The 20,629-nt window shown below is 36.8% G+C and overlaps 4 protein-coding genes across 5 annotated transcripts; 2 read left to right on the plus strand and 2 right to left on the minus strand.

Moving 5' to 3' along the window:
- Positions 1-246: 246 nt before the first annotated feature.
- Positions 247-2,404, minus strand: LOC113050920 (myeloid-associated differentiation marker homolog). Its single transcript, XM_026214387.1, has one exon. It carries the CDS (start codon positions 2,350-2,352, stop codon positions 1,504-1,506), a length of 849 nt encoding a protein of 282 aa, XP_026070172.1. The 5' UTR covers positions 2,353-2,404; the 3' UTR covers positions 247-1,503.
- A 2,233-nt stretch (positions 2,405-4,637) lies between these two features.
- fbxw9 (F-box and WD repeat domain containing 9) lies at positions 4,638-10,546 on the plus strand. Its single transcript, XM_026214400.1, has 8 exons — positions 4,638-4,950; positions 5,338-5,456; positions 5,624-5,771; positions 6,443-7,226; positions 8,339-8,487; positions 8,574-8,774; positions 8,857-8,922; positions 9,920-10,546. The coding sequence occupies exons 2-8, from the start codon at positions 5,338-5,340 to the stop codon at positions 9,992-9,994; spliced, it is 1,542 nt and encodes a 513-aa protein (XP_026070185.1). The 5' UTR covers positions 4,638-4,950; the 3' UTR covers positions 9,995-10,546.
- gng14 (G protein subunit gamma 14) lies at positions 10,113-12,097 on the minus strand. Of its 2 annotated transcripts, none has more exons than XM_026214435.1 (3): positions 11,832-12,097; positions 11,617-11,721; positions 10,113-10,729 (listed from the first exon to the last, which is right to left on the minus strand). In XM_026214435.1, the coding sequence occupies exons 2-3, from the start codon at positions 11,701-11,703 to the stop codon at positions 10,604-10,606; spliced, it is 213 nt and encodes a 70-aa protein (XP_026070220.1). In that variant the 5' UTR covers positions 11,704-11,721; positions 11,832-12,097; the 3' UTR covers positions 10,113-10,603. The 2 variants fall into 2 exon arrangements, with proteins under 2 accessions (XP_026070220.1, XP_026070210.1); XM_026214425.1 differs by having other exon boundaries at positions 11,617-11,744.
- Positions 12,098-12,453: 356 nt separating this feature from the next.
- dhps (deoxyhypusine synthase) lies at positions 12,454-15,988 on the plus strand. Its single transcript, XM_026214414.1, has 10 exons — positions 12,454-12,592; positions 12,816-13,032; positions 14,122-14,274; positions 14,408-14,529; positions 14,911-15,007; positions 15,089-15,175; positions 15,257-15,362; positions 15,444-15,547; positions 15,629-15,754; positions 15,880-15,988. Exons 2-10 carry the CDS (start codon positions 12,832-12,834, stop codon positions 15,973-15,975), a joined length of 1,092 nt encoding a protein of 363 aa, XP_026070199.1. The 5' UTR covers positions 12,454-12,592; positions 12,816-12,831; the 3' UTR covers positions 15,976-15,988.
- Positions 15,989-20,629: the final 4,641 nt, after the last annotated feature.

The following is a 20,629-nucleotide window of genomic DNA, read 5'->3' on the forward strand; positions in this document are numbered from 1 at the left end:
TTTCAATTGTTTTTGAAGCCTTCTTATTTTTTGAGTTAGAAATAGTCCCAAAATAATACTGCGTATTTCAGGCAAGCAAAACAAAAAAGTGGCTTCTGAATTGAGAATTTAAAATTTTTGTATATACATTTTTATTAACCGACTAAGAATATTAAGTATATTTAGTTTTTCTCTCAATGCACTTTTTTTTCCAATGAACAAATCCAAACAAAACATTTCCCCCAAAGTAAAGAAAATTCTTTATCAATATTCTCATTAACAAATAAGGAAAAATTTTTCCATAACAATTTAGAGTAATGGCAGTGCCAAAATATATGCACAAGTCTCTGGGTGCTGTTTACAAAAAGAACGGTTTGTATCGATATCTTCACTGTATTTATTTAAGACAGGATATACGATGGATAATTCAAAATGAAATTTCTTTTATCTTATCAGTAATGCAGTATCTATTCGTAATCAGCCAAACTTTCCTCCGTGCACTATCAGAAACAAAAGCATTCCACTAAACTGTAACATTTGGAACTGACACAAATTCATTAAGAAATAACAAACGTATAGATTTTTGTGACTGAGAATCAATGTTTTCCCACCACTGAAACAGCAGGATGTAAAAGAAACAGTATCTTTTGAAACAGTCTAATAACTCCATTTTCTATGGCATCCGAAACAATGGCAAATTCTTTAGGGTAATGGAAATATTAAAATGACAAAGAGTTTCTATCTTAGTAGAATGACCCTCTTTCAACAACTGATTTATGATTAAAATAATTTGATCAAACCAGTGCTGAAAGAAAAGTGATTTGTTTTTAATATCTCGGCTATTCCAGACAAAAAAATATGAATGAGGAGAAAATTAGACGGATGACGTCAGACGCAAACTGAAAGATTTTAAGTTGATGTAACTTTAAAGAAACAGTTTGTGTAAATTAAAACAACAAAAATTATTCAGGTAACTTAAAAAGTGTCATTTTCACAACCTCATAAATACTAGAAAGTTTTAAATACTTACCAAGATCTATTAATTTAAACTAATTGTAAAGATTTAAGTTAACAGAAATCAATACAATTAATCAATTGGAGCATTAGGGTTTGATGCCATAAATACATAACTGATGTGTTTTCTCTCTTTCTTTCGCTCTCTGCGCTTTCACTGGTCTGTTTATTTGCAAACAACAGTAGAAGCAAGCGACAGAGAACGACAGAAAAGTCTGTGAAACCAAAATACATATCCATACACACAGACGCACGCATAAAATAAATTTTTAAATGATCAGACATGAAATGTTTGTGATATAAAATGACCATCTTTAATCCTTCCCATAAGGCCAACATATTTCAGAATGATTTTTTTTTTCAATAAACCGCAAGGCCGTTTGTTAATCAACAAAATCAGTATGAGCATATTTAAAACTGCCTATTCTCATACAAGCTGATGCAACAGTCTGGTTACTTTTAATAGACTGTACATTTCACAACCTAAAAATGAGGATACTCTCAAGTTTTTTAGGCAGGTGAAACGAAGAACACCAGACGCACTGAGTAAACCGTATCCACGATGTAGACGATCAGATTGATGCAAGTCATGCATGTCACAACAACCAGCCTGCTCCAGAGACAGTTTCTGCAGTTTGGTGGTCTCTCCACTTTCTGGAAACTGTAGACGGGCCACACCACCACAGCCGTGAGGTACATTACAACCGCCAGTATGTTGTACCCCGTCAGACATTTGTCCAGCGGGAAGGGGATTCGAGCCAACAACCTGCCGATTGTGAGGATGATGATAAGTAGAGAAACAATGAAGCAGATAGAGTAGACGGCCACGCACCACTGGAGCCCTGGAAACAAGCTGTAAAAGTCAGAATCCAGACAGATGAAGATGATGCAGGCCACGAACGCCTCCAGGACCTTCAGCAAGCCCGGCACAGTGGACAGGAACCCGCTGATCTCCCCGGGTTTGGCTCGGGTCAGTCCCACCTCAGCTGCGTAGAGGCTGAAGCACACGCAGGACATCACTGTGGCCGCGATCTTGACCGAACATGAGGAGCAGACGTAAAGCGTGGGGTAGATGACGGAAGCGGCCAACAGCATCAGTGTAGACAACATCGCAAAAGCCGTGGTGAAGTCATCCCAAGAGATGGGCACCTTGGCGTTCAGGCCGGTGAACTCCAGGATGATGATGAGGAGGGTGATGAAGCAGCAGAAGCACCAGGTGAACATGCACCAGGCCCAGAACGAAGTGCTGTTGTGGCCTTCAGAAGCCACCAGGCTGAAGGTAATGAGCGTTAGTGTGAACTCAAACAGTCGGATTATTCCCACAGGCACGGTGAGCGATTGAGTGTTCAGGGTTACCATGATGATGGTCTCGTTCCTCTTTAAATGCCACTTAAATTGATGAATTTGATGCCTTCAGCATTCAAAATGTTGTCTTCTCGTTGACTTCTCTCTCATACTCCCCAAAATCCCTTGGTTTTCTGCTTTTTTCTCAGCCTGATTGTTGTCTGTAATTCCAGCGTATAGTCTTCACACACTAACCTCACCCAGAAGGGAAGCGGTGTAGGGAGGGGCAGCTGGTTTTCGGCCACATCCTCTGATTAGTCATTACCTTATCAGTAGCACCTCAGGAGATTGGCCCTGGTTTGTAAATGTCCAGTCAGAGTGAAGTTCATATGAGTGCAGTGTGAAGATAAGAAACTGGGTGGACCCTGAAATGTAGCTAAATAAGAAGATAAGCATCTGAATGCTGAAGGTGGAGAGAAGAAGTGATGCGTTTGATTTATGTTCTGTAAATACAAGAGCTCTCATTTGCGAAACAAGGCTGTAAAAGATGGAGAGATATGCTAGATGAGAAATCAAGCTCTCCAGAAGAAATCAGGCTAAGGTTCTCTCCATGCCATTGTGCACCAAAAACCTGCATGGCAGCTTTTTCCATGTGAAATTACACATGATCCAAGTGCTCATGCATACTTGTCATTCTCATTACTCATTATTATTTTTATGCTTTTCCCCTAAGTATTGTTTATATTTTGACCTCTGAGCTTGTTTTAGGTATGAAAGGTGGTGTGAAAATAACATTGCATGTTTATTTTTGTTTTTGATTTATGTTTGTTTATTTTAATATGCTTTCTTGTCATTCTTGTTGCTTATTGTTTTTATGTTTTTTTATTTTGACATTTGAGCTTGTTTTAGGAATAAAAGGTGCAAATTATCATTTTATTTTCATGTGCTTTTTTGTCATTATTGTTGCTTATTATTTATTAGATGATACTTTTATCCCTTAAATAATGTTTATATTTTTAACTTATATTTTTAAACTTATAGTTTTTGTTTGTTGTTGTTGTTGATTATTATTGTTTTATGCTTTCCCCCACTAAGTATTGTCAATATTTTGAGTTGCATTTTAAAGGTACCAAAGAAATGTTTGCATGTTAGAAATGTTTTTATTGTAGTTTTGTTCAAAAATGTTTTTATTGTAGTTACTATAACAACTGCATAGTATGTACATGCGAAACAAAATAAAGTGCTACTGAAATAACATTGTATATTTGTTTTTTCCATATGCGTTTTTTCCCTTATTATTATTTGTATATACCTTATTCTCAAAATAATGTTTATAATTTGGCCTTTGAACCGCATCTTATGTATTAAAGGTGCTTAAGAAATAACACATATTAGAATGAAATCCTCACTTCGCATTACCTTAAGTCATCTTTGTGGTCCAAATATTCAATAACTATTCATCATCTGCTGCTAGAAGTTTTTAAGCATTTATAATGGTGACAACATCACTCTAACATCTTTATCTCAGTAGTTTGTTTGGGTCACTAGATCCTGGTTTTGTGAAATATTTAATTAGCAAAGTATGCTTTCACCACCATGCCTTAGTTATTGTCTAACTAAGTACTGTATAAAGGGAAGTGAATCTGAATATTGCAGTAGAAAAGTAAACAAGTGAGGCTGTGAAATGGGTTTGTGTCTTTACAGGGATGTGTTGGAGAGATAGACAAAATGTCCTGGACTTTGACCTTACTGTAACTGTGTACAGAGTCAGATCACACCTAATGACTCAGACATTTACTATTAGAACTAGAAAAAAAGTCTCCCTACATTTTGCATTGTATAACCTATCTTCATATATTTTACATTTACTACTAGATAAATTCTGTATGTTTCATGACAACTTCACTTTTGCATCATTGTGTGTGTTTTTTAATGATGATGTAAATGTTAAACTGAAACTAGGGATGTTAAATAGTTTATTATAACAGGCGCAATCTCTTAAACGACGGACTCACAATGTTAAATCATGTTTACTTTTAAGATAAGTTTAGTATTTCCGATTTATAATTAAAGGGTTAGCATAAATAGTGGTATTTTAAACAATTAAATGTCATTGGGAAATAAAGTATATTCTAATAAAATAATAATAATTTGGAAAAACTTTCTAGTTTGTGAAAATGTAGATATATTTTGAAATGTTTAAACAATAATGGTTTTGTTTTTGTCCAATATTACAAAATGGTGAAAAACAATTAAAAGTACTATTATACAATATTTATTTTATTTAAATTCATTTCCTTTAGTTTCGAGCTCCCTGTCGTCACGACGCGACGCGCGCCCGCCCGATGACGCGAATGTCGTGCGCCGGAGGAGTGTAGTGTTGTTGACAAGCGTCCGTCGGATGTCATAATAACCGTGGTCATATTTTCTCTGATGAACATGATCAAAAATCCTTTTCACTCTTCTATGATTTTTCTTTCGCACGCCTTTAACATAACGTTACGTCAATAAACACCGAAACGGAAAACATATATAAAAACAGGGTGAACACATGATTGTGCTGTGTCATATCAAAATGATCAATGACTTTTGTGAATTGTGAATGGGAAAGAAATGTGGATTGTTTACCTTTTCAATCTGTCTTTGAATACGAGGATTTTCGATTAAAATAAGGTATGTGCCCACCATAAATCATATTTCACTAATATATTAAATATAGCATAACATGATAATTTATCTATATTTAGATTCATACAGTGAGTTAAGACATCTAAGAATTGGACAACTGGCATCTACAAATCTAAATTTTTCAATGGATGTTAATTTATGCTCTGTTTATGTACTACTAAAGGAGTGTATCTATAGATATTTATTGTTGTGTTTTCTATTATATGTTAGTTGTAATATAATATTCCCATGCTGGTTACTATTGAGCTTGGAGGTATCAGAGTGAAACATGTAGTAGTGATGGGAATGCGGATGTGTTTTGAGTAAACTGGTTAATATAAATGTGAGTAACAGGAAGCGATGTCAGCATCATTTAATGCTCCTGTGATTCAGATGTCAAGAGCAAACGACACGCTGGAGGACGAGGAGAAGCGGAGATGCCCCGCTGGTGCTGATCCACAATGTTCCCCCTCCTTCACCTGCGATGACACCCCGCACTATTTACCTGAGAGGTCCATATTCAATTCAGTTTCAACCTTCACTGTAATCTATTTTAATTTCCAGTATTATTTATTATTGACTGCAGTGGAAGAAAACTCGTGCATTTTCTTGAGCTCTATATGTTTGCAGACTTTTCTTTAGGTTTCAGACGTGTGCATTGTGACATTTTACCTCACAGATTGAATTTGGAGCCATCCGTCGTCGCCATGGAGACAAGCCCCTCCCCTTCTACTCATGGAACAAGCCTTCTGTCGTTGCCATGGGAGATCGTTTCCCAGATCGCCTCACATCTCCCGGCAAAGTGTGTCATTAATGTGCTGCCGCAGGTGAGCTCTTTCAGATTCAGCAGACGGTTTGAAGCCATTATTGTTCAAACGTGTCTTTCACTAATTCTGTATGCAATATTAATACATTCATAAATATTAAGAATAATATTAATACATTTAAATAACTTTTTTTGTTTACCATTGTATGATAAACAATTGTTTGTGTGCTCACGGATCCTATACACCTTAAACCTTTTCGTTTGAAGGTTTGGGGGAATAATATTTTTTTATATTTTTGAAAGAAGTATTTCATGTTCACCGAGACTGCATTTATTTGATAAAAAATAAAGTGTTATATTATAATATTATAGTATTATAAAATTGTGAAATATTATTAGAATTTAAAATGACGGTTTTTTATGTGAATATAATATAAAATCTAATTTATTCCTGTGATCAAAGCTGAATTTTCAGCACCATTCATTCAGTGTCACATGATCCTTCAGAAATCATTCTGATATGTTGATTCACTGCTCGAGAAACATTTTTGATTATTATCAATATTGAAAACAGTTGTGCTGCTTCATATTTGTGTAGAAACCATGATGCGAAACCACACTCTTTTGTAGCATTATAAAAGTCTTTACTGTCACTTTTGATCAATTTAATGCATTAAAGTATTGAATTCTTTCAGAAACCCTCTTGAACTCTCGCTGTCCATCTGTGTTTAGGTTTGTCAGACGTTGGGAAAGCTTAGTGAGGATCGCTTGGCGTGGCAGCTTCGGGCTCATAAACTCTTGAGTCCCGCAGCATCTTTCCCAGTCGGGCCCAAGGAAGATTTTGATTGGTCCAAGGCCTGTTTAGAAATGGAGCAGCTGATTGGCTGCTGGACAGGGCTTGAGAATCAGGCAGAGAGACAGGAAACAGCGGGAGAGAGACAGGAAGAGGCAGCTGACGTGGTGAACGGTGAAGCGCCGGCAGCTGAGGGGAACGTGGTAGAGATGCAGCTGGATGTCGATTTAAATGCTGCAGTGCAAGCAGGAGAAGACAGTGTTCAAGTTCAATCCCAGAATGCATCTGATAGTTCCCAGTTGAGTGAGTCATCCAGCACTTCTTCACCCTTGGAGCATGTCATCCTTCCTTCTGGCCACATTGCAGATGTGAATTGTGTCCTCCTGCTGGGTAGAAATGAGGCGTTGTGCGCCTCCGGCTCTAGGGACAGAAACGTGAACCTGTGGGACCTTCGAGAGGGGCCCAGAGGCAAGTTAATTCATACGCTAGTGGGACGCGGGACCATTAGTACCCACCGGGGCTGGGTGTGGTGCCTGGCCTCCAGCGGACCTCTGCTGGCGTCTGGCTCGTTCGACAGCACCGTCAGGCTCTGGGATCTTGAAGCCGGAGGAGCAGAACAGCGGCTCATCCAGTCCAAAGCTGCTGTGTTATGTCTGTCCTGCGAGAGGGACATGGTGCTGGCCGGATCACATGATCAGAAATTAAGCATCTTTGACACCCGAGGTAAGGCGAAGCTCAGAATATTTACTTTGTTAATGCACATTCCTGGTTTTATCGTCAATGATTTATTGGTTGTGCATGTGAAAAGTGTTCATTTCGAATTATTTCTATACTATTATAGTATTTGTTAATATTTTGAAGTAGCTTTTGTTTTTATGTACCGGTAGTCTGTTTTCATTTTCATTTTATTTTAGGTTTTGGTCATTTTGTTATGTGCTTTGTCATTTTTATTAGTTTTTTTATTCTTCAATTTAAAATTTGTTTTTTTTTAAATTATATTTCTAGATTTCTTTAATTTATTTTTATTTCAGTTTTAGTAGTTGTAGTACTTCAACAAGTATAAATTATAACAAATAAGTATTATTAATAATTATTATATAAGTATGTTTTATCTAATATATTTAATATATAATATTCAATATAATATCTGTATTTTATGTCAGCTTTATTTTAATTTACCAACACATTATTTTTAATAGTTTTCATTTTTGTAAATAATAACAACATTGCATATGAATGATTCAAAATTATTTGCATTTAAAAAAAAATATTTTTATTAATATTCATACTTAAAACACTAAATTTGGTGATAAATGACTGTTGTAATGTTAAATATGAAAATAAATGACTTGGGTGGTTTATGTACCAAGTACAGAGGCCCCTAAAAAGTATTTGAACAAATAAGCCATAATGAGAAATATATACATTATTATTAGCATTACATAACAAAATATCAATGCCTCTGCACTTTATACTGACAAATAACAATAAAAAAAAACCTCTAAAGGTGAATTAAGCAGAATAAAAGGATCATGTGACACTGAAGACTGAAGTAATGATACTGATAATTCAGCTTTGCATCACAGGAATACATTACATTTTAAAATAGACATAGAAAACAGCTTTTACATTTTTACAACATTTCATAATATTACTGATTTTACTGTATTTTTCTCTAATAATTGCAGTCTTGGTGAGCATAAAAGACGAAAGAATCGTATTGTCCCCAATGGCGTATATTTAAACATACACATGTTGTATGTGCTTTAAAGAGCCACATATATGCTATTCAGTGAAGTCAACTCAGACACTGTGGTCTCATTTATGTGTTACAGCTGCAGATCCACTGGTCAAGAGTCTCCGTCTTCACACTGATGCTGTGTTATGCCTGGCGTCTGATGACCAGTACATCTTATCAGGCAGTAAAGACCACACCGTCAGTCTGTTTGACCGCAGGGCAGGGAAACTCCTGCAGAAAGTTCAGGTATGCACACACAAGCTAAAACTAAAAGAATAGATCACACAATCAATCGGCTGATGCATTTCTCCGTCCTCTTCTCACGTCTCCAGCTGAGCTCCTACCTGCTGTCTCTGTCCTACAGCGCTCGAGAGGTGTGGGCCGGGGATAACCGTGGACTCGTGCACACCTTCTCCATGCACAACAGCTCCCTGACGCCCATATCTCAGGCTAACATCCACAGGTCACTGGTCACAGGTGTACACTACTCTCCTGGTGCTCTCTACACGTGCTCGTCTGACCGCACTATCAAGGTCAGTCTGCTGTCAGATAAGATGGAGTTTAGTTGATCTTCATCCACGGTTATGGGCAGCTCACATCTCTTATTGGATGCAGGTCCACCTCCCATGTGCTCCACCCAAGACACTGTGCACCCTTCACCATCAGGCAGGGGTTAATGGGGTATGTTGACATTTTTACCCATGATTTATCTATTTATGGTGATTTAATTTTCGTTTTTTAATTTTTTATATTTCCTTCAAGCGTGGCCGATATAATCAAAATCCAGATTCATTAAAAATTCATACATTTGGGGTCAGTTAGATACTTTAAGAACATGACAGTGAAGGTGTTAAAAATGTTGCAAAAGATTTGTATCTCAAATAAATGCTGAAATCCGGAAATAATCCTGAAATAGAAGTATGACAGTTTCCATAAAAATATGAACTGTTTTCAACACCGATAGTATTTAGAAATGTTTCTTGATCAGTAAATCATAATTAAATCAAATTTCATAAATTTTAATCAAATTTTCTGTTCACTATATTACTATTTTTACTGCATTTTTGATCAGATTTGACCATTTTATAACTGTATACAGTAGTTATATTCACCGGGAATTCAAAACATTTTTTTTAAACATAAAATAAAAAAATATTATGGCACAATTCAGAATAATAACATTTATGTATGTTTGTATGTATTTTATTAATAACTAAGCCTATTATTCTATAGTTCTATAGTAAAGCTATACTAATATACATAATTTTTTAGTAACTTGCAGCTCATTATTCAGATGTGCATTTACCTTTTCGCCATTATTTATTACATAACATATTTATTACATAATGTGATAGTGGCTATTTTTAATAATCCAGTGCATTAAATATTTGAATCAAATGAAAAATATATTTTATTATATTCTCTGTCTATTTGGTTTTTGGAAAAACTGGAATAAGTGCAAAAAGAGATTCACATTATTTGACACTTGAATAAAAAGACTAAAGACTCAAAGTACAAATGCATTCTAATTCTGATTGGATGAGCCATGTTTTGACCCATGCATGTTACCTTTTACTGTGTGGCTCATAAATACTTGTGTTGGATGATACCACTATCACTCTTATCTAGCAGTTGTCTGTAATGGCTCGCGTTAAATAAATGATTTTTCTCTTCCCAGTTAAGTGTTGAAGGAGGAACGCTGGCCATCGCTTCCGGTGACATGAATGTGGAAGTCTGGAGGCCCAGATGCTGAGAGTCTAAAAGCATTTGATTGCAGGGAACAACAGGATCCAATCAGTCCTTCAATGAATTTATCAATGCGTTATTCTTTAATTTGTTTAATTTTAATGAACAAAAAAAGATGATGAATGTTTAAGGTGTCAGATACATGTTTTTAATGATTCTAGAAACTATACGACATTCACAGTTTTTCATCATTCTCTATGAAGAATACACTCAGCTGCACACTCAAGTGTCCAAAAACCTTTCAGTGCTTCGTAACACAGGAACAGCTTTTGTGATTTGTGTGACCAATACTTGAACATTTCAACATAATCAATGCTTATAATATACTTAGACCGAAGACTCTCTGAAGCACACATAGTATACAATCTACAAATGAGGCAAAATGCTTTAAAATGAATGCACTTAATGATCAGAGCAAACTACAAAATATCCTAATGACAAATGTTTACATTTATGAATTATGTCTAGTTATTATTGCCGACAGTGCTGTTGTATTGTTCTGTGACTGATTGAATGTCCCCTTTCTTGTTTGTTTGGTTTGAAACAAATCATTATAAATGTTAATTTTGATAATTGAGTTGGCTTTGTGAAGCAGTCTGTAGAGAAGCAGGGCTGTTCACAGCAGCACGCACGTCTTCTTGTCTCTGAACGGGTTTGAGGACGCGGCGATGCCGGTCAGCAGTGGATCTGCTCTCCGGTGATCCTGACAGTACTGGACCAGCTGCGCTGCTGCTGCGGATATCTGACACACACACACACACACACACACACACACACACACACAACATATGATACACACATAATGCTATGGTGAAAACCTGTTATTTGGTTAATTAAATACGTTCCTATACAGGTATAAGCTGTCACCATTGGAAGGTACAAAAGCTTAAAGGTGTATATCATTATACCTTATTTACCCCTAAATGGTACATTTTAGTACTTTAAAAGTACACATTAAGTCCTAAAGTGTACGTAGTTGCTATGTACACTTTAGGTCTTACTTAAAAGATACCTTCACTGAGGCGTCACTTTCAGTAAGGTACAGTTTGAAAAGGTAACCCTTCAGTGACGCCACCTGTTTTAAAGTAAAAACTGCATTTTATAAAATCCTAACTGGACATTAAATGCAATTTTTCTGTCAAATAACGTTACATTGACGGGTTTTCAGTGAAAAAGAACAAAGCTTGCGGTGAGCTTTGAGTCGAGAAGTAGATCGAGTTTGTCTTTCTGGTTGTGTGTCAGTAACAGATGTAGTAGACGTGAATGAAATATACGCCGTTTTGTGGCGAAAGAAGGTTCTTCAGATTATAAAAAGGCAAGAAAGAGGTTGTTCTTTAAAGGACCTTTGACTGAATGGTTCTTGTGGAACCAAAAAATGGTCCCTTTATGGCATCGCTTGAAGAACCTTTTGAAGCACCTTGATTTTTAAGAGTGTACCATATTTCTTTACTGCAAAGCTTCAATTTACTTTTCTCTCTCTCTTGACTTTTTAATGGATTTGTTAACAGCTTCTATTATATTATATCATTGTTTTTTTTCTTTTTTCCATATACACAAATGAAATGATAAACAACTCAAAAGATACACTCTATTGTAAGACGTGCATGTGTTCTAATGAATGCATCTCACCTTGACTCTCTGTAGTTCTGTCTCTAGTCTGAGCTGCTCCACGGCTCTCCTGGCCTGAAGAACATTGTTACTGCAGTATGCGTCCATCACCGATAAACTGACACTCTGAAAAACGTGTTTAAATGAACCTGAACATAACATACAGTATATTACTTGTGCTGTCTAATGAATGAATAATTAAGTCTGGTAGGTTATGAGTATAACTGTAGATTTACCTCAGGAATACACTTGGTTTGTTGTGTAGAGCTCAAATGCAGTTACAGGGAAGAAGAGTTGTTGTCCAGCTTTTGCAGGCTTTTATGTCTCAGTGGGATGTTACACACACACACACACACACACACTGCTGGAAGCTTCAAAGCTCCTGTGATGTGGTCGAGTTCTGAGGTCACATCATCATTACAGAAATGTCACGAAAGTTCAGCAGTATTTGATTTCACTCTGGTGGTCATGAAACATCTCTTAAATTGTTTAACTACGTGATATTTTCCCTCTTTAATGCATTAAAAAATTATTATATATTCGTTGGTCACTGTATAATCATTCATATATGCTTTGTAATTATATATATATATATATATATATATATATATATATATATATATATATATATATATATATATATATATATATATATATATAGTTTTTTTTGTCAAAACATTTATGTATAATGCTCTAATTACTATTTATGCTCTTTCGGGTAATTTATCTGCCCCTTTAAACAAAATTAATGGCATCACAATATCTCTTTTAATTCCAATCTTATCACATACACATAACAAAAGCAGTCTACTCGACGCACAAAAGATGCGTACGGGCGCTTCGCGTTTTGTATTTAAATTTTGTGCCGCTGCGCTTGCCGTAGTTGTTTGGAACATGTGGATGATGATCAAGTGTGCAGTTCTGTGAGTGAGATCAGGAAAAGATCAGAAACACAGAAATAAACTACAAGCCGGCTATTACATACGTAACGGTTGGGGTGAGTGAAATATTATTTTAAGAGATAGAAAAATAAATAGGAAAAAACGTATTTATATTTACGCGTTAGCTTATATAATACTTGATCAATAATGTACTCTTTAAAGTGTTTGATCTCAGCACTGGAGCAGTGTGTTACCCTGGTAAAACTGTATTATCAATGTAGTTATTACCCTGGTAAACTGTATTAAAGCAGCTGAGCTGTTTGCTTGCTTGTGTTGTAGTTGTAGTCGGGCGATCATGTCTGAATCTGATCAGGCTCCGTTTGTGGCGAGGGCCGCGGTACTGAAGGAGAGCATCGCTCTGCCGGAGGACATGCCTCAAATTAAAGGTTATGACTTCAACCAGGGCGTGGACCACAGAGCCCTGCTGCAGTCCTTCCTCACCACGGGCTTCCAGGCCAGCAGCTTCGGCCAGGCCGTGCAGGAGATCAACAAGATGGTGAGGATGATGGGTGCTTATGAAAGTGACCCATTTTTTTTTTTTTTTTATATATATTTGAAAGTCTCTTATGTTCACCAAGACTGCATATAATCAATAATAGCCTACAGTTAAAACTGTAATATTGTGAAATATTACTGCAACTTAAAATATCTATCGTAATATACTAAAATGCAATTTATTCCTGTGATGCAGGAATATCACATGATATAATTATTATTGATATTGATATTGATAGTATTGAGATATTTTGTGGAAACTGTGATACGCTACTGTTTGAAAATTTGGTAAAAAGTGTACATAAGAGATTAACACTTTTATTCAGCAAAGGTGCAATAAATTGATTAAATATGCAGTGACATTCAGATATTTTTGACTCCTGCTTGAGAATTCATATACTTTTAAGGGCCCACTGTAATATTCATATTTGAAGATACATCAAATACTGATCTGACAAATTGTATTGGTTTTATTTTAGGAAAGGAGTACTGTGTCATCTTGTGTATGTGACTCTGGAGCACAAAACCAGTCTTAAGTTTCTGGGGTATATTTTTAGCAATAGCCAAAAAAAACATGGTATGGGTCAAAATTATAGATTTTTCTTTTATGCCAAAAATCATAATGTTATTAAGTAAAGATCGTGTTCCATGAGGATATTTTGTAAATTTCCTACCGTAAATACATTAAAACTTAATTTTTGATTAGTACTATGCATTGCTAAGAATACATTTGGACAAATTTAAAGGTGATTTTCTCAGTATTTAGATTTTTTTGCACCCTCAGATTCCAGATTTTCAAATAGTTGTATCTTGGCCAAATATTTGTCCGATCCTAACAAACCATACATCAATAGAAAGCTTATTTATTCAGTTGTCAGATTCTGTAAGACTGGTTTTGTGGTCCAGGGTCATATGTATACAACAATTCAGCACATCCTTAGCAATCAGTTCCCAGTTATTTAATAATCGCAGTCTTGTAGCTCTTAAAATCATCCACTAAATGTCATGACTACTAGTGTTCCAGCTCCAGCATTGATTGTCTGTCATGTCTGGTGTGTGTGTGTGTGTGTGTGTGTGTGTGTTGGAGTAGATCGAGAAGAGACTGGAGCCGATGCAGGAGAAGCATGAGAGCTGTGATTCACATTCGTCTGCTTCAGGATGCACCATTTTCTTGGGCTACACATCGAACCTGATCAGCTCCGGTGTGCGAGAGAGTATTCGCTACCTCGCACAGCACAGAATGGTACGGCCACACTGTGACTCTGAATAAACACTACGATCTATATCAGCTAATAACATCTGTCTAGGTCAGCCACCATCTATTCAGTTCTTCTGAAGTGCTATCAATGTTGAATGTGGTGTTCATGTTTTTGTAGGTAGATGTGATCGTGACCACAGCAGGAGGGATCGAGGAAGACCTTATCAAATGTTTAGCACCCACTTACCTCGGCGAGTTCAGTCTAAAAGGCAAAGAGCTACGACAGCAAGGCATTAATAGGTAAGAAAACGGTTCCTCGTTAGATCATTATCTAGGGGCGGCAGTGGCTCAGTGGTTCATGTAGGTTGTCTACAAACCGGAAGGTTGGTGGTTCGATCCCCGGCTCCACCTGACCAAGTGTCGAGGTGTCCTTGAGCAAGACACCTCACCTAACCCCAGCTGCTCCCGACGAGCTGGATGGCGCCTTGTATGGCAGACACCGCCGTCGGTGTGTGAATGAGTGAGTGGATGGGTGAATGTGAGGCAAATTGTAAAGCGCTTTGGATGGCCATGTGGTCTGTTGAAAGCGCTATATAAATGCAGTCCATTTACCATTTACCATTTACCATTATGATTTTTATATGTAATTATTAATGCATGTAATTATATTTGGTGTCATAGAATCGGTAATCTCCTGGTACCAAATGAGAATTACTGTAAGTTTGAAGACTGGCTGATGCCTATCCTGGACCAGATGGTGCTCGAACAAAAAACTGAGGTGGGAATTAATATTTTCTATTTCAATTGAAGTTTTGTTTTGTGAGACTGTGCAATATTGCAGCAAATGTCTTTTTATCAGGGCACACACTGGACACCGTCCAAAATGATCCACAGACTAGGCAAAGAAATCAATAACCCAGACTCTGTGTACTACTGGGCTTATAAGGTAACGCTTGAATTAAACACAGCTTCACCTCGCTCCTTCCTCAAATTGCAGTCTGTTAATGACTGTATGACTGTGTTTCAGAATGACATCCCAGTGTTTAGCCCCGCCCTCACTGACGGCTCATTGGGTGACATGATCTATTTCCACTCATATAAGACCCCTGGCCTGGTGCTTGACATCGTGGAGGGTGAGTCGCTCAAGATATGATAGGAATGCAGATCTGGAGATTGTTTCGTGATTTCATTATGGCCATTTTTGAATACTTCAGATATCCGGAGGTTGAACAGCAAGGCTGTGTTTGCCAAGAGCACAGGGATGATCATTCTCGGAGGAGGACTCGTCAAACATCACATCGCCAACGCTAATCTCATGGTGAACGCATGTACCCCCCCAAAAAAAGCACGTTTGAAAATAAAACACAATGCTTTTCTCATCTGTTTTCATCCTTCTTAGAGGAACGGAGCAGATTTTGCTGTGTTTGTCAACACTGGTCAAGAGTTTGACGGCTCAGATTCAGGCGCTCGGCCAGATGAAGCCGTTTCTTGGGGAAAGATCCGCATGGATGCCTCCCCTGTAAAGGTAAGATCCTTTGTTAGCATGCTCTTGTTATTTTATGTTGACTGTTATAAATCTGATGTACATACAGCTAACAGACTTCTAGCACGTGATGATGTGGTGAACTGTGCCGTTGTGTTTGTGTGCAGGTCTACGCTGATGCTTCTATAGTCTTTCCACTTTTAGTGGCTGAAACTTTTGCACACAACGCCAGCAGGTTGATCAAGGAGGAGAAGAGCGGCTGAAGGTGTTTTTCTCTTTCAAAAACCTATTTAAACACCTCCTCACGGTCTTCCTGTTTGCTTGTTTTTCAGTGCCGATGGTTTCGAAACTCTATTTAAATGCATAAATCATGTTTAATTATCCATTTAAACAAACGAACATCTTAAGTTTCTTATGGACTTTGTGTACTAATGTCTGGTAAAATATGTTTAAAAACAACTTTACAAGGTTATCTTTAAAGTTGGAATCTATTATTATTAATATAATTTTTTTTTACCAGACATTTTTTTTTTTTTTTTTTTACTAGCTTTTATGTTTAATTTTGTACATCTTAGAGATGGTAAAATCTGTATTTTATTGTATTGCATCCCTCACTGTTATGCACAACATCTTGTGTGCTGTTTGTGGATTTTATTTTGTCTGTTTTTTTATTCTCTCTCTAATAATTTAATTGTGTGTGTGTGTGTGTATGTATATATATATATATATATATATATATATATATATATAAGTACACACACACACACACACATTTAATAAATTTTAATTAAGTTCTGTTTGTGGAGTACAATCTGGATGGAAATACTCCATTATTTGTCAGATTTAAAAAATAATAAATAGAAACAAAAATCATTATGGAGAGTGTTTAATCAATAACTTAAATTAGCTTATTATCATATAGCTGTTAAAATGCATGGACATTAATTCATGTTAAATAATTTAAAATCCAGTGCATTTTTATTGCTCTGTCACTTTAAGGCCAGCAGAGAGCAGCTGTGTTTCACTACCTGTAATCCACTACTGTACATTTGTTATTCACAAGAGACTCTGATTGAGTTTGTTTGGCCTGGGCTGAATAAATGGTTTAATTGCAGTGCGAAACTGTAGAGATATATACTGTATTCAGCAGTTGTGATGTGAATGGCATGCGCTGTTATAACGCTTGCTCAGCTTTAGTAAATGTACAAACCAAGCGTTTCGACCAGATTGATCTACCGAATGTGTTGGTGTTGTTAACCTAGTTTCAAACTTCCTTTTGCACGTTTGAACTCACTGCATGAAGTAATCTGTCTTGAACTAAATAGTGCACATTTGAATTTGCATGCAATGCATTAAATTGTTTTCTTTTTTGTATTTAAAACCGGTTGCATACAGATACATGGGTGTACTTAAGTAGATGCCACATGAAACAAACTTATTTTTATATGTATAGGCTACTGACATTTTTAATACATTTTTTTTTTAGTAGATTCTTTAATACGAAGTGACAAATTGCTAGACCGCATCAAATACATCCAGCATATATTTCCTTCGTTCCTGTTTGTTTCAGTACACTAGCCAGGAGTTTGAGCTGATCTTATCCAGCAGCACATCAGGCTACATTCCAATAAAACGTTCCCCCATGTTATGGATTTCCATTTTTCCCCATTATTGTCCCATTTGGAAATGCTCTCCTGCTCTAAGTGTTTGCTTTACTGGCATGAATGTTTATTAAAGTCGTGCGGAGGATGAGTTGTGCGTTGCACTGTAGACATGGCTTTTTCCTAACCCTATACAATTTATTATGTGTGTGGAAGGATTTATCAAGAGGAAATTTACACTGTGAGGCTGTGAATGGAAAAGTATGAGCACCAGCTGTCTTACGTGAAGACCTTATTTGTATTCTTTCTTAAAGGAAAAGCCTTTAAAAGCCTTTAAACCCTTTAAACTAATGCTGATTTAACAAGATATATATATGTATATCCTGAGACTGAGAATTCATGAAAGCAAATACTGAAAATAAAAATAATATATCAATGTGCACGATCGTGACCCTTTTTCGTTGGGACTGCATTATCCTTAAGAAATAAACGATGTGCAAATCCGGCGTCAAACTGGGCCTTGTTTGTAAAACAAGCATCTTCGAAATGCAGGGAACAAACACTTGCACAACTCCGTTGATGCTCTGTAAAAAATAAACTCCATCCACTGGTCCCTTAATGCTGTTTTTCTTTTGGTAATCTGTGCAGGGTTGTCTTGCCCTGGCAACCAAAAACACACTCCTTTTGTGACAATTCGCGACGCTCTCGCTCTGATAAGTGATTGTCTGTGCACAGCCTCTCTCTGCTCTGCTATACGGGAGCGCACGCTCTTAAGGCAGACGCGCCCTTAGCACCCATGTAAGGAAATTCCGCTCCATCTAACGTCACACAGAGCCATACTCGAAAAAAACTTTCCGAAACTTGTGACAAACCGGGAGGAGTATTTTTGGAACAGAAATACTCCTTCAAACGTACAACTTAATTTTTGAAACTTTGTCCATGTTTAGCATGGGAATCCAACTCTTTAACAGTGTAAAAAACTCAGTATGCATGAAATAGCATTTCACCCCCCCCTTTAATTTTTATATATATAGGTTAATTTTTTATTTAATCCTAACTGAATATGTATAATTTAGAACAAACATGTATTTATTTCTTCTTCCACACAATCAATATCCAAGCTCTGCACCTCCAGCAAGGGGCGCCGGACTGGGGGTAAAACCAGTACTGATTACCAGGGCCCCAAAGGAAGAGAGGGCCCTTGAAATGTCTGGAATATATTTTTTTTTCGGGGTGGGGTGGGGTGGGGGGGGGGGGGGGGTTGGGGTTTGGGGCATTAGGACTGCCTTTGCATAGGGCCCGGGATCTTGTGCAGCCCCTGTCTCCAGCTGATGAGCTCTGACCTCTGGATGTGCAGATAGAGACTGGAGGAGGAGGCGCAGGGGTATTATCTGCGGGAAGCTCAATGTGCGGAGTCTGGTGTTCAGCCGCCTCTCTCTCTGATCAAGTTACCTGTTTGGTTCCCATGGTGATCCGCCCCGCACTGCCTCACGGCTGTCGTAAACTTGCAGAGGTGTGAGAGCTCGTGTGCGTGAACTCTCTCGTGTGAGGTGCCGCTGCTGAAAGAGTCCGCGAGGGAACTTTAGGAATCAACTTGAGAAATAACGAGAACGAGAGCATTTCGAAACAGGAAGTGCGATGATGTCAGTTCGAGCTCTGACCCAGCCGTCTGCTCGCGCTGACGGAGGGGGTTCTTCTTTGCCATGGAGACAGCTTTAGTGTGAGCAAACATCCGGGGCTCTTGTTCTGCACATGAGCTAGGAGCGTTGTCCACACCTGGACAGTCCACACGCGCGCGTCAGTGAGAGCAGCCCTCGTTCAGCTACAGCTCATTACTAAACTGCACCTTGTGGAAAATTTTATGATACGTAACAGAATGCATAACGGAAACATGATCCTTTTGATTACTCACCCGATTAAACATTTAAAATATTGTTAAATATACTATTTTAAAATACAAACTGGCTTATATTTTTTTTTTTTTGAATACATGGCTAAACAAAATTAAACACTATTTTTTTATATATACCAGTGAAATTCATAACATCACAATTTTTAATATTTTATATTTTAACATGCACACACATTCATTTTAAAGTATTCTATTCTAAAGTTAATTTCCAAAACAAGAAGAGTTAATTTGCAAAACAATAACTCAGTTTTTAACAGTAATCTGAAATCATGTTTTTTCATTGTGCATTTCAATTAATCTCAATCAAACTTCAGTTGGGTTCTTTTGACCAGCTTAAAAAATTAATTAATAAAACCCAGTTAACTAAAAAACAAGTTATGTTTTTTTTTTTAAATATATATAGGCTATATCTGTCTAGTTATGTTTTTTTTTCATATAAACTCTTCATATGTTTAGAAGTGAATGTGTTTATCAAATTATAAAAGTATAAATATGATTACATTAATAATATAATTGTAGTATTATTTAGATGTAAAATATATTTGTAATTCATATTTATTGTTAGCCTATTTGAAATTATATAAAAATTACGCTACATAATTTAAAGAAAATGCGAACATAAATATAAAAATATATTTTTTCAAAAATGAAAGCAAATTTATTCAGTATTTATTTAGCAAATTTATTAGCCTATTTATAAATACACGCACGTTAAGTATATAAGAAGTTTAATATGAGTTATTATTAATAATGTATTAATTACTATTATCGTATTAATAAATTACTCAAGAGTCAAGACACGTGTGTATCTGCTCGCGCTCTGTAAGGTTTATTCTTGAACTCGACTCAGACCGTGGTTGGTTTGGTCTCTTGTGGTTTGGCGATCAAACATTGAAATGTCTGTATTTGTATGTATTGTATGCGTATGTATTTGTTTCCATGGTCACTTGCTGTATTTTCCAAATGTTTGGGCCACGATGGCAGCTGAAAAAAAAAACCAAAAAAAAAAAAACCTGTTGACACATTTGAATGTTTACCGTTTGGGGAATTTGACAGAGAATTGAACGAAGATACACACGATGAACAGACGAAGAGGACAGGAGGTGAGAGGTTTCTGAAAAAAACACTTACGACATTCTTTTCTAAGTATAGACTGCAAAAGAAACTCGACTATCTCTGCAATGCAAATAGCAAACGCTAGTTTCACAGACAGACGTCTGCTTAAGCCCTCTGAAGTGAGAAATGGGTTTAGCTTCTCTGTTAAGGATCTATGTGACGCATACAAGACTTCTGGAACAATATTCATGTCAGCAGTATGTGAAGATGACGCCTCTGTAAGCAGCTCGCTAGATCTGGAGCAGAGCCACAATTATCATAAGAAATATTAATATACAGCCATAAAGA

Source organism: Carassius auratus, chromosome 3 (genome assembly GCF_003368295.1).
Source record: "Carassius auratus strain Wakin chromosome 3, ASM336829v1, whole genome shotgun sequence".
Lineage (NCBI taxonomy): Eukaryota > Metazoa > Chordata > Actinopteri > Cypriniformes > Cyprinidae > Carassius > Carassius auratus.